At 45.2% G+C, this 15,857-nt stretch overlaps 1 protein-coding gene across 1 annotated transcript in view; it reads right to left on the bottom strand.

Moving 5' to 3' along the window:
* Positions 1-253: 253 nt before the first annotated feature.
* The window catches only part of samd4a (sterile alpha motif domain containing 4A), a 197,456-nt gene continuing 181,852 nt past the window's right edge, over positions 254-15,857 (bottom strand). Inside the window, exons 13-15 of the mRNA XM_061670978.1 lie at positions 12,824-13,184; positions 1,057-1,344; positions 254-434 (exon numbers count right to left, since the gene is read on the bottom strand). Coding sequence (XP_061526962.1) covers positions 254-434; positions 1,057-1,344; positions 12,824-13,184 — 830 coding nt within the window. The remainder of the gene's footprint in view (positions 435-1,056; positions 1,345-12,823; positions 13,185-15,857) is intronic.

The raw sequence follows: 15,857 nt of genomic DNA, 5'->3' as shown, positions 1-15,857 counted from the left end.
CCACATTATCCCTGTCAGGTGCTGAGTGGTGAAATTGTAGGCCTGTAGTCTCTCACTTCACCGGTACAAACGGAGCAGCTTGTGCCCTGACCCTGTCGTAGCCAGCAAGGCTGTGAGAACCTGATTGTCCATCCATAGAATAAAGTGCCATCCATACAGGTGCTTGTGCCACATTTCTATTGCCCAAACACAGGCCACAGCCTCCCTCTCCCCAACTTAATACTGTTCAGTAGGAGTGAGTGACCTTGCACTTCTACTCATTCATTGTGAAGTTGTGGCTGGCTATTACATCTGATATCTTGGAGAGGCGGCCGTCATGCAGAGCGGTCGTCGGCCCCTGCGCCACAATATTGTCTCGGTACACAACCACACCTGGGATGCCGGCGAAGATGGTAGCCATTATCTTTTGGAAGCAGCTGGGGGTGGAGCTGAGGCTGAAGGGCATGCAAGTGTAGCGAAAAAAAAACCATGTGGTTCACAAAGGCTGTGAGGTTACGGCTGTTAGGGTGCAGGGGAACCTGTGGGTAACCTTGGCCAGGTCGGATTTTGTGAATATAGTGGACCCGTAGAATTTAGCAGCCATCTCCTCCGCAGTGGGTATTTGTCAGGGATCACCACTTTGTTAGGCATCCTCAGGTCGACAGAGGGCCAAAGCCCGCCAGTCTTTTTCTTCGCCGCCACCAGGTTGGAGATCCAAGGGGATGCATCAATCAAAGTTTCGGCAGCTCAGCCACAATGGCATGGCAGTCGGTGAAGAGGCTGGATAACGGGCGACACGGCTGGATCAGTAAGACATCCCAAACCCGTGAAGGGCGACGTCCAGCGGGGCTGCCGAGACGTGGTCACCGTCAGGATGGTGGAACCCGGGTTGTTCATGATGGAGAAGTCGAGTGCACAAAACAACACTCGGAAGGTGAATACAGGGTCCTTGATCCATGTCACACAGCAAAGGTGGCAGTGTCCACCATGCCAATTCTAGTGTGCCCACATCTGAACAGTTCTTCGATGCCGGTCTTGGGGTGGGAAGAAGAGCCACAGTTTGCATGGGACCCTGACATCCAAGCGAAGTTCGTCTCAACTCCGTTGTAGGAGGAAGCGGAGTCGGAGTGTTGAGTTCTTGGAGCGACGGTCAGTGCCAGCAGGAAGCGCGAGGTGGGTGGGTTGCTTGCTGGCCGTGCTGCTAACTGTGCTGCATTCTCCAGCTGAAACGTCATTTCCACAGCCTTCCACAGCGGGAGGTCGAAGGGCAAGAGTAACAGCTTCTCCCATAGCATTGGATCACTTATGGGCTCCGTTAGCTGGCCGTGAATCATCTCGTCTTCCAAGTGGCCAAATTGGCAGACACTGGCCACGCATCGCAGGTTGGCGACATAGTGATGTACGGGTTCAACCTTGTTTTGTCGTCGCTGGCGGAAGGTAATTCGCTGGACAATAAAACTTAGAGGAGCCAAGTGTCCGGCCTATAAGGCAACACAGTCTGCATACAGCTGCATGGGTCAGAGAGTGCAAAAAATGTGCAGGCCCTTTCTAACCAAGTTGTGTATTAGCGTTGCGGTTAGCCATGTGTTTTTAGCATTTGCCAGTCAACAAGCATGTAACACTTAGCAGTTACACGTAGCAGTACGGCATACGACTGTATGCTACAGCAAAGTGCTAAATAAATTTGATTTAGATATAAAGTAAAAATATATTTGAAGATTTACCCTCCTAATCTGTAACGACGACCTTCCCAACATTGTCGCCACGTAGACACTTTGATTCCTTGCAGAGTGAGCAGAAAGATACACAAGCTCTACAGACGTGGGGTGGAACTGATGTATTTCATTCATAACTAGGTGACATTGAACCCTCTGAATTATTGTAGAACGCAGTTCATTGAATACATCATCATTATTATCGTCACATCACTACACCCCCAAAGTTGACCTCAAAATTCAGGAAAACCCTTCTACCTAAGTATAATGAATTTTTACAATGCATCTTTTTGCTTCGAGCCATATGATCAAAACATGAAGTATTATCTGTATTTTGTTAGTTTTTTCAAATAATTATTCTGAAGTTAAGCACTTTATTTGAAAACGTAATACTTTCTTTTTACTTGATCTTATTTTGAAATTCACAGCCCTACTTTTATTTCGTAAATGAGAAAGCAGTCAACATTCAAATTAAATTGTCAAGCATTTCAGAAAAGCATTATCATTAAACACAACATAACCATCAATAAATTAATTATGGTTATTGTTCAGTCATCAGTTGTATTTAAAAAAACAACAACAACAATATTATGCCAGGGTATGTAAATTTATGAGCACAACTGTACATATATTCAGTCATACATACCCCTGTCATATTGTCATGAAAGTGTAGGCTATACCTTTCATAACCATGTATTAGTTTTCTAAATGTGAGAATCTTTCTGAGGGAGGCACTGCCAAGGGGTTTGACTGACACGAGGCAATACTGGAAAACTGGAAAAACCTCTTAAAATAACTAATTAAACTATAATTATAATCCATCCATTTTCTGTACCGCTTATCCTCACTTGGTTCGCGGGCATGCTGGAACCTATCTCAGCTGACTCTGGTATAGAGGCGGGGTACACCCTGGACTGATCGCCAGCCAATCGCAGGACGTTTATAATCTGTAAATAAAATATTTAAATACTTTTAAATTCTTTAATTCTATTGTTTTAAATATAAAATCCATGAACAAGTGTTTTATAAGGCACTGATGTTTATGAAGTAGAAATGAGAAATGTGCAGACGTTCCTGGAAGTAACTTAAAATATAAGGTGCAAATGGATCTAAAAATACAAAGAAATATACCCTGCACACTTGTACTAGAGCAATACTTTAAAAATATGAAATGTGGCATAATTTGTTGTCTGCTGAAACTGCTTTGTCTGAATCTCATATAATGTCCTTGCGGAGTTTCCAAATTACATATTGGCGATGCATGGCAGCCTTGGGAGAATTGTCTGTTGTTCTCTCCAGGGTCACAAAGTTCATCAACTGTCTGAATGTCATTCCACATTCATCTGGCTAGGCTTAAAACGCCCTCGTTTCAAGATCATGGTGTCCATGAGGTTTGTCATGTGTCTGCAGTTATGGCAGACACCAATCCGTTGATCGAGGGCTGAAGACTTGGAGGAGCTTCCACAGATGTCTCATGGAGGACGTTAAAACATGGAGCTGCGGTAACGTTGCGAAATTTCTTTATTTATTTCTTAATAGCAATATTTAGTGTTCTATGAGGGTCACATGGGACAACAATTTAGCAGTAGCAGTCTCAAAGTATGGTATGGTGCAAATTAAAGGTTCAAACTGCATGTTGCAGCGGTTTCAACTTTTTTATTATTTTGTTTTTTGAAATACAGTTTAGTACTTTTGTTAAGTATGATGCAGTTATATTTAACTTATAAGTGTAATACATTTGTATTTAATAATTTAGGAATGTTTATTGTTTATTGTGTGTTTATTACGTTTATTGTATTATTTATTTAGGTATAATTTTTATTTCACTTTATGTGCAATACATTTGATTTGAATCAGTAAGTACAGTTTTTTATTTTCTATATTTGAGCACAGTGTTAATGTTAATGTGTTAAGGCGGCGTGCTATCAGAGATTTACCCAGAAGCTGCAGGAGACAAAAACAGCCCTCTGAAAAAGTGGGGGGTACATGTTCCCCCCGTAAATAACCCCTATTCGTGATGGGAATTCCAGCTCTTTTAAGAGAACCGTCTCTTTTGGCTTTGCTCACTTCAAAGAGTCGGATTTTTCGGCTGAATAAGATGTTGGTTATTATCAAGAAAACCATGGGAAATGGCGAGATATCAGCTCACGGCACGGTGGACCACTGGTTAGAGCATCAGCCTCACAGTTCTGAGGACCAGGGTCCTACTGTGTGGAGTTTGCATGTTCTCCCCATGCCTGTGTGGGTTTTCTCCGGGCACTCTGGTTTCCTCCCATATCCCAAAAACATGCATGAATTGGAGACTCTAAATTGCCCGTAGGTGTGAATGTGAGTGCGAATGGTTGTTTGTTTGTATGTGCCCTGCGATTGGCTGGCAACCAGTTCAGGGTGTACCCCACCTCCTGCCTGATGATAGCTGGGATAGGCTCCAGCACGCCCGTGACCCTAGTGAGGAGAAGCGGCTCAGAAAATGGATGGATGGATGGATCATTATATTTGTCCAAACAAATGTACCTTTAGTTGTACCAGGCATAATAAATTAACAAGAAACTGAAGAAACAAGGGTGGTCTAATTTTCCCCCCATGACTATATTAAAGGTCAGAGGACAAAGATTTTAAATTTTTCTTGATAACTCGAGAACCACTTTACAAACCACATCTTCCATTTGAAAGTGATTAAATGGCAGATATACAACAGTTAAATCGATAAATATTATGCCGAATGCGCCTTCTGCTTTTTGCATCCCGCGCCTTCCGGTCTTTGTCTCTTTCCGGCGCTGTGAGCCAAACATCCTGTTCATTCAGCGTTGTGTGCTATTGTTCCATGCTTTTGTTCGCGTCCTCATATATTTGTTGTCGTATGGTTTAATGATGTCACGATGGTTTATTGTGTGGCATTTGGTTGTACAAATGGTTCAGGCAGCGGCAAGAGTTGTTTTTTTGTTTTCCAAGTGAAGAAGGAATACGTGACCAGTGGATAGTGAAAGTAACTCGACAGGGAAAGAAACGTGCTCAGTTATGGGTGCCTAGCAAGCATTCCAAACTCTATGCCGATCACTTCGAACCGGCGTATTTTGAGAAAGCATTGGATACACAGGTGTAGTTAGGCAGAGACTGAAACCAGGTGTGGTGCCCACTATGTTTTCCACGGCCAGCGGGACCTCCACCGCCAGCAAGAGAACTAAATCTCGCAGTAGCGAAGCGGCGCAGACAAGTGGTGAGCATTTCCTTGTATATCAGAATCAGAATCATCTTTATTTGCCAAGTATGTCCAAAAAGCACACAAGGAATTTGTCTCCGGTAGTTGGAGCCGCTCTAGTACGACAACAGACAGTTAATTGACAAAGAACACTTTTGAGACATAAAGACATTGACAAAAAAAAAAAAACAGTCACTGAGCAGTAAACGGTTGCTAGTTATCTGGTAATGCTGGTAAAAAAAATGTTTTGACAATTGTGCAAAAGATGCAGAGTCCTCAAGCACTCTAGTTCGAATGACTAATATTGCAATAGTCCGGTGCAATGACCATTGTGCAAAGGGCGCCGAGACTTCAAGGAGTGTATGCGGTTTAAAGTGACGAGTAGTGCGATAATCTGGGACAATGTTGGTTGTGCAAATGTTGCAGATACTCCTCAATCAGTGTGCAAATGGAGCAGATGCTACTCTGGCATGAGTGGCCAGTATTGGTCAACAACAGATATGCAAATAGTGCAGCGTGGCGAGACAACTACAGTGAGTGCACGAGTAATGTATAATTGGCCCCACAGAAATGTGACAACGAACTCAAGTAAAAAAATTGCCAGCATGTTGTAATGGAATTGTAGGTTAGGTGTGTAAGAAGTTGATTGCGAGAGGGAAGAAGCTGTTGGAATGTCTGCTAGTTGTAGTTTGCATTGATCGGTAGCGCCTACCTGAGGGAAGGAGCTGGAAGAGCTGGTGACCGGGATGCGGAGGGTCCGAGAGGATTTTGCATGCTCTTGTCTTAGTTCTGGCAGCGTGCAAGTCCTCAAGGGTGGGTAGGGGAATATCGACAATCCTTTCAGCAGTTTTGATTGTCCGTTGCAGTTGGAGTTTGTCCTTTTTTGGAGCAGCACCAAACCAGACTGTGATGGAAGAACACAGGACTGATTTGATGACCGCTGTGTAGAACTGCCTCAGCAGCTCCGGTGGCAGGCCGTGCTTTCTCAGAAGCCGCAAGAAGTACATTCTCTGCTGGGCCTTTTTGAAGACGGAGTTGATGTTGGTCGCCCACTTCAGGTCCTGAGAGACTGTAATTCCCAGGAACTTGAAGGTCTCGACGGTTGACACAAGGCAGCAGGACAACGTGAGGGGCAGCTGTGGTGAAGGATGCCTCCTGAAGTCCACGATCATCTCTACAGTCTTGAGCGTGTTCAGCTCCAGGTTGTGTCGGCCGCACGACATCTCCAGCCGCTCCGCTTCCTGTCGATATGCAGACTCGTCACCGTCCTTGATGAGGCCGATGACAGTGGATGAAGTGTCCTCCCCCAGCATGACCTGCTGTGTCCTGCCCGTCAGAAAGCTGTAAATCCACTGGCAGATGGCAGGTGACACACTGAGCTGGAGAAACTTGGATGAAAGGAGTTCAGGGATGATGGTGTTGAACGCTGAGCTGAAGTGACTACGACTCTATTATGGTTACTATGCACTGGGGAGTAGGAAAAAAAAGACCCACACTATTTTTCAGTAATGTCGCCTATATGACAAGCCAAGACACACGGCAAAGACTTTGTGTGTATGCTGCAGACGGCAGTTTTATGGGCAAGATCACTCACCGCACCCAAACACTCACATTGACATTTCCTGATTCTCACTCGGAACGCATTAGTTTTCATGTTTTTGACGCCATGAATCATGACCTTGTTTTAGGGAACCCATGGTTGAAATTACATAACCCCCACATTGACTGGTCCACTGGGCAGGCTATGTCATGGGGCAGCAATTGCACCCAGAACTGTTTCAAGTCTCCATGTGATGTTCAGGGATATGTTTCAAATGAAAATCCACAGACCCCCATCAGGGGATCCTGACTTATTTCAAGTGCCCACCTGTTACATTAAAAACATTAAAGATGTTTTTTCCAAGTCCAAGGCCAAATTCCTTCCACCCCACAGACCGTATGACTGTGCTGTTGACTTGCTGCCTGGAACCACACCCCCACGAGGGAGGTTATTCTCTCTTTCAGGGCCGGAACAGAAGGCTATGAAGGAGTATGTGGATGAATCCACACACACAGCTGGCAGCCGGGATTATTCGCTCATCTTCATCCCCTGCGCGAGCCGGATTTTTCTTTGTGGACAAGAAGGACAAGACTCTGCGACCCTGTATCGATTACCGGGGTCTCAATGACATAACTGTGAAAAACAGGTACCCTCTTCCTCTCATCTCCACCGCCTTTGAGTTCCTGGAGGGAGCCAAGGTTTTCACCAAACTAGACTTAAGAAATGCATATCATCTAGTCAGGATAAGTGAGGGGGATGAATGAAAAACAGCATTCAACACACCAACGGGACATTATGAGTATTTGGTAATGCCTTTTGGACTAACTAACGCCCCAGCTGTTTTCCAGAACTTTGTCAATGATGTCTTGCGTGACATGTTGAATGTGTACGTTTTTGTATATTTGGATGATATTTTGATATTCTCCCCGGATCAGGAGACTCACATCATTCATGTCCACTCTGTGTTGCAGCAGTTACTGCACAATGAACTATATGTCAAGGCTGAGAAATGTGAGTTCCACAAGGTGTCCGTTTCTTATCTGGGGTTCGTGCTGGCTCCAGGTGAAATCAAAATGGACCCTTGCAAAGTTGATGCGGTGACTAATTGGCCCACTCCCACGTCACGCAAAGACGTACAAAGGTTCTTCGGGTTTGCTAATTTCTACAGAAAGTTCCTTTGAAATGTTAGTTCTATAGCCTCGCCTTTGCATGATCTTACCTCGCCACACAGGCCTTTCGTATGGAACCTGCTTTGTCAAGCAGCTTTACAAAAACTTAAATCGAGCTTTACCTCCGCTCCCATCCTCACTTTGCCAGATCTCAAACAGCAGTTTGTTGTAGAAGTTGATGCGTCTGGTGCCGGTATGGGAGCAGTGCTCTCCCAGAAATGTCTCAAGGACGGTAAGTTTCATCCTTGTGCTTATCTCTCGAAAAAAAACTGACCCCAGCCAAGAAATATTATGACATTGGTGACCGTGAACTTCTGCCAGTCAAGGTGGCTTTGGTGGAGTGGAGGCACTGGCAAGAGGGGGCACAGACTCTGTTTTTAGTATGGACAGATCACAAGAACCTGGAATATATTAAAACTGTTAAGAGATTAAATGTGAGGCAGGCTAGATTGGCTCTGTTCTTCACTAGATTCAATTTCGCGTTATCCTACCGACCTGGTTCTAAAAATGGTAAGCCAGATGCTTTATCGCGCATTTTCTGCGCAGAGAATTCTTTGTCCAACCCTAAAACCATTTTGCCCAAGTCCTGTTTCGTTTCTGCTTTTGTTTGGGACATTGAGACTGTGGTAAAGGAGGCTCTGAAGAACACTCTTAGCCCTGAAAACAGGCTTTATGTGGTTCCGACCTTAAGGGGAAGAGTCATCCACTGGGCTCACACTAACCCAGGCATTGCTAAGACTCAATCTGTGGTCGAACAGCGCTTTTGGCGGCCCAATGTTAGAAGGGATGTTACCAATTATGTCAATGCTTGCCAGGTATGTGCTGCTAACAAGTCCTCTCGTAAACGTCCTTCTGGGGAGTTGCGACCCCTGCCAATATCACAACGTCCTTGGTCAGACATTTCCGTAGACCTTGTGAAAGGGTTACCGGCCTCTAAAGAGAATACCACCATTCTCAGTTGTGGACAGGTTCTCTAAGATGGAACACTTCATTGGACTCCCGAAACTCCCCTCAGCTAAAGTCACTGCCGAGTTAATGATACACCAGGTATTCAAGTTCCATGGTTTCCCCAAGAATGTGGTATCTGATAGGGGTCCCCAATTTATTTCGCAATTTTGGAAGGAGTTTTGCAATCTCATAGGTGCTACCGTCAATCTAACATCTGGGTTTCACCCTGAAACCAACGGACAAACCGAGAGGCTGAACCAGGACCTGGACACTGGGCTCTGATGTCTCGCTTCCCAGAAGCCCCGATCCTGGTCTCAGAAAGTGGTTTGAGTCTAATTCTCTCACAATTCCCTCCCCTCTGCATCCACTGGTCTATCGCCTTTTCACGTTGTGCATGTTTACCAACCATCTCTATTTCCTGCGATAGGGGGGGGGGGGGGGGCCCTGTCTTCACTGTGAGGTGGCTGTTGTCGTCTCGTCGGAGGGGGAGGGGGTTTCAATATCTGGTGGACTGAGAGGGCTACTGGCCTGAGGAACGTTCATGGGTGCCGTCTGTGTTTATCATGGATGACTCGCTCATTCGGGACTTCCATGTTGCGCATCCAGGGGCTCCGGGGCCGTCTGGGGCCAGCCGTTAAAGGGGGGGGGGGGTACTGTCATGGGTGTGTGTTCCAGTTGTTGTCTTGCCCCTGTCTCGTACACACCTGCTCCTGAGAGCATCTTCACCACCTGTACCTCGTTCACCCTAATTACCCCATGCATTTAACCTCCTGTCTCATTCCTTCTGGTCGCCAGTTCGTTGTACCTTGTCGTTCCAGCATTCCTTGTTTCCACGTCACAGACTCACAGTAAGACTAGATCCTGTTCCGATTTTCGACCTTGCCTTTTTGCCTCACGTTTTTGGATACTGTTGCCTTTTTTGGATTGCCTGCCTGTGTACTGACCTCTGGCCGTGTATTAAACCTCTCTTTTTTTAAACTGTCCATTTTTTTTGGAGTCGTGCATTTTTGGGTCCTATCCTCTGTTCCGTTCATGACAATAACAAATATGAATTTTAACTGACCCCATAACATCCTTGTCATCTGACCTTTAATGTATTTATATATAATTTGCTTTACTTCTATATTTATATATTTGCTTTATAATTTGCTTTACTTCTATATATATATATTACTTATATACTATGCTTTTAGTATCCAGTATTCTCAGGGCCACCCCTCCCTAAACGCAGAGCATGCACTGTGCGTAGGGCCTCATCCTTCAAGAGGGGCCACATTTTTGTATGCAATGGATGCGCATATGTGCTACCGTATGGTGCACGTGGCACACAGAGCACCAACTTAGCATGAGAAAGGAGAAAGCCAATGATTCCAACAATGACAGCATTCCAAATCGGACCCATCAGAGGGATGGACCTGCACTGCTGCACGGCCAGTCGGAAGACAGGCAGTCAATGGCTGACCTGTTGGCTTTTTGTATACTGGCCTTTAAAACACAATTGGAGCGCTGTCTCGTTTTTTTCAAACACGGGACTATACAAAACCAGTACCGTGCTATTTTTGACGTCAAAATACAGTTAGGTACTGGTATCGGTACTTGGTGAGGCCACTACGTTATAGACTCATCATCGTAATAAACAAAGGGTCCGAAATACTCAACAATTTTTGTATAGCAATTATTGCTATACAAAATTATTTTTGGAAACCAATTGCAGAGATTTGTGGAAAATGTTTTCAAGATGCTGTTTTGGGCAGTAATTTAAATAAAAGTTCCACTAAGTACTAAATCACTCACGGTCTATGCTTTTCAACCCTAATTTTATACCGTATATGGAAGCATATAAATTGAATAAATCGACGAGTCTAATGTTTGCTGATCATGTCAATAAAATGGATTTTTCTCGTGTTAGTAGTATTTTTAAAAAAATATTATTATGCTTACAGCGGCACGGTGGTCTACTGCTTAGAGCGTCAGCCTCACAGTTCTGAGGACCGGGGTTTCCATCCCCGGCCCCACCTGTGTGGAGTTTGCATGTTCTCCCCGTGCCTGCGTGGGTTTTCTCCGGGCACTCCGGTTTCCTCCCACATCCCAAAAACATGCATGATAGGGTAATTGACAACTCTAAATTGCCCGTAGGTGTGAATGTGAGCGCAAATGGTTGTTTGTTTGCAACCAGTTCAGGGTGTACCCCGCCTCCTGCCCGATGATAGCTGGGATAGGCTCTGGCACGCCTGCAACCCTAGTGAGGAGAAGCGGCTCAGAAAATGGATGGATGGATGGATGGATTATTATGCTTACCTTTTCTAATGTATTCACTAAAATGAAAAGCCTACACATTGCAAATACAAATTATAGTGATGCAACGGAAATTAAAACTGAAACAGGGTGTCAGGGGCCAAAACTGAAATACTGAAAGGGATTACCAATAAAACTGAATTTGTAAGCACTTTTCAGACAAACAATGCACCACAAAGAGGACTTTACCTTAATTACAGAACTTTAAAGTAACTAAATTAGATTACGGCGGAACGGTGGATGACTGGTGAGCATATCTGCCTCACAGTTCTTAAGATCCGGGTTCAAATCCGGCCTCGCCTGAATGGAGTTTGCATGTTCTCTCCGTGTCTGCGTGGGTTTTCTATGGGTACTCCGGTTTCCTCCCACATTCCACAAACATGCATGGTAGGTTAATCAATGACACTAAATTGCCCGGAGGTGTGTATGTGAGTGTGAATGGTTGGTTGTTAATATATATGGCTTGCGATTGGCTGGCGACCAGTTCAGGACGTACCCCGCCTCTCGCCCGAAGATAGCTGGGATAGGCTCCAGCACGCCCGTGACCCGAGGGAGGAAAAACGGTAAAGAAAATGGATGGATGGATGGCAATTATGGCTATGCAACTGCAGAGCTGCCAAGCAATAGTAATTTACTTCCAGAACTTTTTTTTCTGAATTTCCATATTTTCAAAATTATGTCATTACCGTGGGACAGTTATTGCAATATGGTATGTAATAGGATTAAAATAATTCTGCATACTGTTCAATTCTACATAATCATTACTCTATAATTGTTACTGTTAAGAAATTATGGCTTCAATATTGTAATGGCGGATGCATTTGCAGCCAAATGTCTTATCTTGCATGCTCTTTTTGTATTTCCTGTATTCTCTTGCTGTTGAAATGGTCCAAATTCCCCATTGTGAGACTAATAATGGTTATCTTATACTCTCTATATTTTATAGGCCCTTTTTCTCAAGTGACATAGCATCGGTGACGTACCAATTCATTTCTGTTTTCTGGTCCCCGTGTTATGTAGCTGTCTAGCGTGATCATATAGTGTACTGTACCACACAATCACTTACTTTGGTGTTTTCCGACTTCATGTCATGATAGCTGAGCAACTGGCTACCCTGCAACCAGAGGGTCACCGGTTTGTATCCCCGCCCAAGTGCATGTCGTCATCGTGTCCCTGGACAAGATACATAACCCACATTGCCTACGAATGAATGAGGTTGGATGTTCGGTGGTGGTTGGAGGGGCCTTAGGCGCAGAATGGCAGCCATGCTTCCGTCAGACTGCACCAGGGCAGCTGTGGCTACAAAAGTAGCTTACCACCACCAGGGTGTGACTGAGGAGTGAGTGAATAATGCGTGACATTATAAAGCGTCTTTGTGTGTCTCGAAAAGCACTATACAGGTGTAATGCATATTATTTGTATTATTATTATTACTTATGCTGCGCTGACAATGGATGCGAGGCGCACTTTCGCCTCCACAGCTCGGCATCATATTTCGTCGCGTTCACCTCAGCGGCTTGGCATCGTATTTATCTGCGTTAGCTGTTGCTCGTAAGTAGCTGGTAGCTGCTCGTAAGTAGTAGTATTGACACAAATACATAGCATGCAACAAGCATTCCACCTTAGTAGCCGAACAGCAGAAAGCAGTAAAGTGGGGCGACTATAGGGACACTGCAGTTTGGGCTAGCTGCGAGCATAATGACAATAAAGTTACGCGGTTCCCACAATTCACTGCGACATCCAAATTTGAATTATTCCCGTAATAAAGATCTTCATTTTTGTTGTTTATGTGTGTTTATGTTACCACTAGTGCGAGTCATCCACAATAAACGCAGACGGCACTCATGAACGTTCCTCAGGCCCGTAGCCCTCCCAGTCCACCAGATACTGAAACCCCCTCCCCTTCCGGCGAGACGACAACAGCCGCCTCACAGTGAAGACAGGGCCCCCATCCACAAACCGGGGGGGAGGAGGGGGCCTGGAAGGCGGGACCAGAAGGGATTCCCGGGTGGGCTTGAGCAGGCTGACGTGAAAAGCAGGATGGACCCGCATCGACCTTGGGAGCCTAAGCTTCACGGTGACAGGCTTGATGATCTTTGTGATGGGGAAGGGCCCAACGAACCTGGGAGCGGGCTTCCTGGACTCCACCCGGAGTGGAGTATGTTTGGTAGAGAGCCAAACACGCTGACCAACTTTGTAGTTCGGGGCTGGTGTCCTCCGACGGTCAGCAGCGGTTTTGTAGGACCGTCCCTGGTGCAGCAGCATCTGGCGGGCCCGCTCCCAGGTCCTCCTGCAGCGTCTCACCAAGGTCAATGCCGCTGGAACTGGGGACTCTGGTGCTATGGCAGGATATAGAGATGGTCGGTAACCATGCACAACGTGAAAAGGCGATAGACCAGTGGATACAGAGGGGAGGGAATTGTGAGAGAATTCGACCCAAACCACTTTCTGAGACCAGGAGTGTGGCTCCTGTGAAGCGAGACATCGGAGCCCAGTCTCTAGGTCCTGGTTCAGCCTCTCGGTTTGTCTGTTGGTTTCAGGGTGAAACCCAGATGACAGACTGATGGTACCACCTATGAGATTGCAAAACCCCTTCCAAAATTGCGAAAAGAATTGGGCACCCATATCGGATACCACATTCTTGGGAAAACCATGGAACTACCTAGTGTATCATTAACTCGGCAGTGTCTTTAGCTGAGGGGAGTTTCGGGAGTGCAATAAAGTGTGCCATTTTAGAGAACCTGTCTACGACTGTAAGAATGATGGTATTTCCTTTCGAGGCAGGTAATCCCGTCACAAAGTCTACGGAGATGTCTGACCAAGGACGTTGTGGTAATGGCAGGGGTCGCAACTCCCCAGAAGGATGTTTACGAGAGGACTTGTTAGCAGCGCATACCTGGCAAACATTGACATAATTGGCAACATCCTTTCTAACATTGGGCCACCAAAAGCGCTGTTCGACCACAGATTGAATCTTGGCAATGCCTGGGTGACATAAAGTCTGTTTTCAGGGCAATTTTCAGGGCTAAGAGTGTTCTTGAGATCCTCCTTTAACGCAGTCTCAATGTCCCAAACAAAAGCAGAAACGAAACATGACAAAGAATTCTCTGTGCAGAAAATGCGCAATAAAGCATTAGGCTTACCATTTTTAGAACCAGGTCGTAAGGATAATTGAATCTAGTGAAAAACAGAGCCCTTCTAGCCTGCCTCGCATTTAATCTCTTAGCAGACTTAAGATATTCCAGATTCTTGTGATCTGTCCATACTAAAAATGGAGTATGTGCCCCCTCTAGCCAGTGACTCCACTCCACCAAAGCCACCTTGACTGGCAGAAGTTCACGGTCACCAAAGTCATAATTTCTCTCGGCTGGGGTCAGTTTTTTTGGAGAGATAAGCACAAGGATGTAATTTACCATCTTTGAGACACTTCTGGGAAAGCACTGCTCTGCTACCGGCATCAGACGCATCAACTTCTACCACAAACTGCTGTTTGAGATCTGGCAAAGTGAGGATGGGAGCGGAGCTAAAGCTTGATTTAGGTTTTTGAAAAGCTGCCTGGAAAAGCGGGTTCCATACAAAAGGGCTGTGTGGCGAGGTAAGATCATGCAAAGGCGAGGCTATAGAACTGAAATTTCAAATGAACTTTCTGTAGAAATTAGCGAACCCTAAGAACCTTTGTACGTCTTTGCGTAATGTGGGGGTGGGCCAATTAGTCACGGCATCAACTTTGCAAGGGTCCATTTTGATTTCACCTGGAGCCAGCACAAACCCCAGAAAAGAAACGGACACCTTGTGGAACTCACATTTCTCAGCCTTCACATATAGTTCATTCTGCAGTAACTGCTGCAACACAGAACGGACATGAATGATGTGAGTCTCCTCATCCGGGGAGAATATCAAAATATCGTCCAAATATACAAAAACATACACCAGGGGTGCCCAAACTTTTTGGCTCAGGGGCCACATTGCCGTAAAAAAATTGTCATGCGGGCCAGCATTAATTTTACATGCTACTGACGAGGGGAATGCTTTTTTGTATTTTTATTTTACTGTTTTACTATGCTGTCTGCTGCTAGGTAGATCTTATAACTGCCTGACCTGGATAAATGAAGGTTAAAATAAAAATTAATGAAATGCAAAATAAAGTATTTTTATGAAATCTGACTCAAACTCAAACTTTATTCATCAGAATCAACAAACAACATGTTTGCATTAATGTGAAGGGTGATACTGAGATCTTGACTGCAGTAAATGGGGCAGGTCTGGCTCAAAAGCGGGGGTTTTAATGCGCAAGATGTCACGCAGGTGGGAGTCACTTCGTCTTGTCCTCACGCGGTTCTTATTCATGTTCATGACTGAGAATGTCTTCTCACACAAGTATGTCGAGCCAAACAAGCTCAACATTTTCTTAGCAAATGTACGAATCTCTTGGAACCTGTCTTTATCCAGCTGCTGGTAAAAGTTGACAAGAGGGAGTTGTTGGTACCGGCTGCGACACTCTGTGTCACACTGCAGCTCAATGAGCTCCAGCTGCAGGTGGGCTGGAACGTCACTGAGATCCACGGAAACGGTTTGGCACATAGAACGTTTTGGTGAATAATACAATGGAGTTTTGTAGCTTTACCTCCTTCTTCGCTTTCTTTGTTACACACTCGGGTTGATAATCCACTGTGCTCGCCAACCATGGCAGGTGCGCCATCCGTAATAATCCCCGTGATTTTATTCCACTTTAATGTTATGTCATGTACGGCGGAACAAACAGAAGCAAATAAATCTTTCCCTCTTGTTTGGTCCTTAAGGCTCTGGAGGTCAAGTAGCTCTTCACGTATGTTCATTTCACTGTCCACTCCTCTAAAAAAAATCAGTAACTGAGCGCTGTCGGATGCATCCGTGCTTTCGTCACAGGCTCACGAAAAAAATTCAATTTCCACTCCTTTTGCGTCCAACTGTCTCTTAATATCAGAAGAAACTTCTTCGATCCTTCGTGACACAGTGCTACGAGCCAGGAAAAC

This window comes from Phycodurus eques, chromosome 2 (genome assembly GCF_024500275.1).
Source record: "Phycodurus eques isolate BA_2022a chromosome 2, UOR_Pequ_1.1, whole genome shotgun sequence".
Classification (NCBI taxonomy): Eukaryota; Metazoa; Chordata; class Actinopteri; order Syngnathiformes; family Syngnathidae; genus Phycodurus; species Phycodurus eques.
The sequence above is the reverse complement of the archived record's forward strand: the minus strand, read 5'-3'. Positions and strand labels throughout refer to the sequence as shown.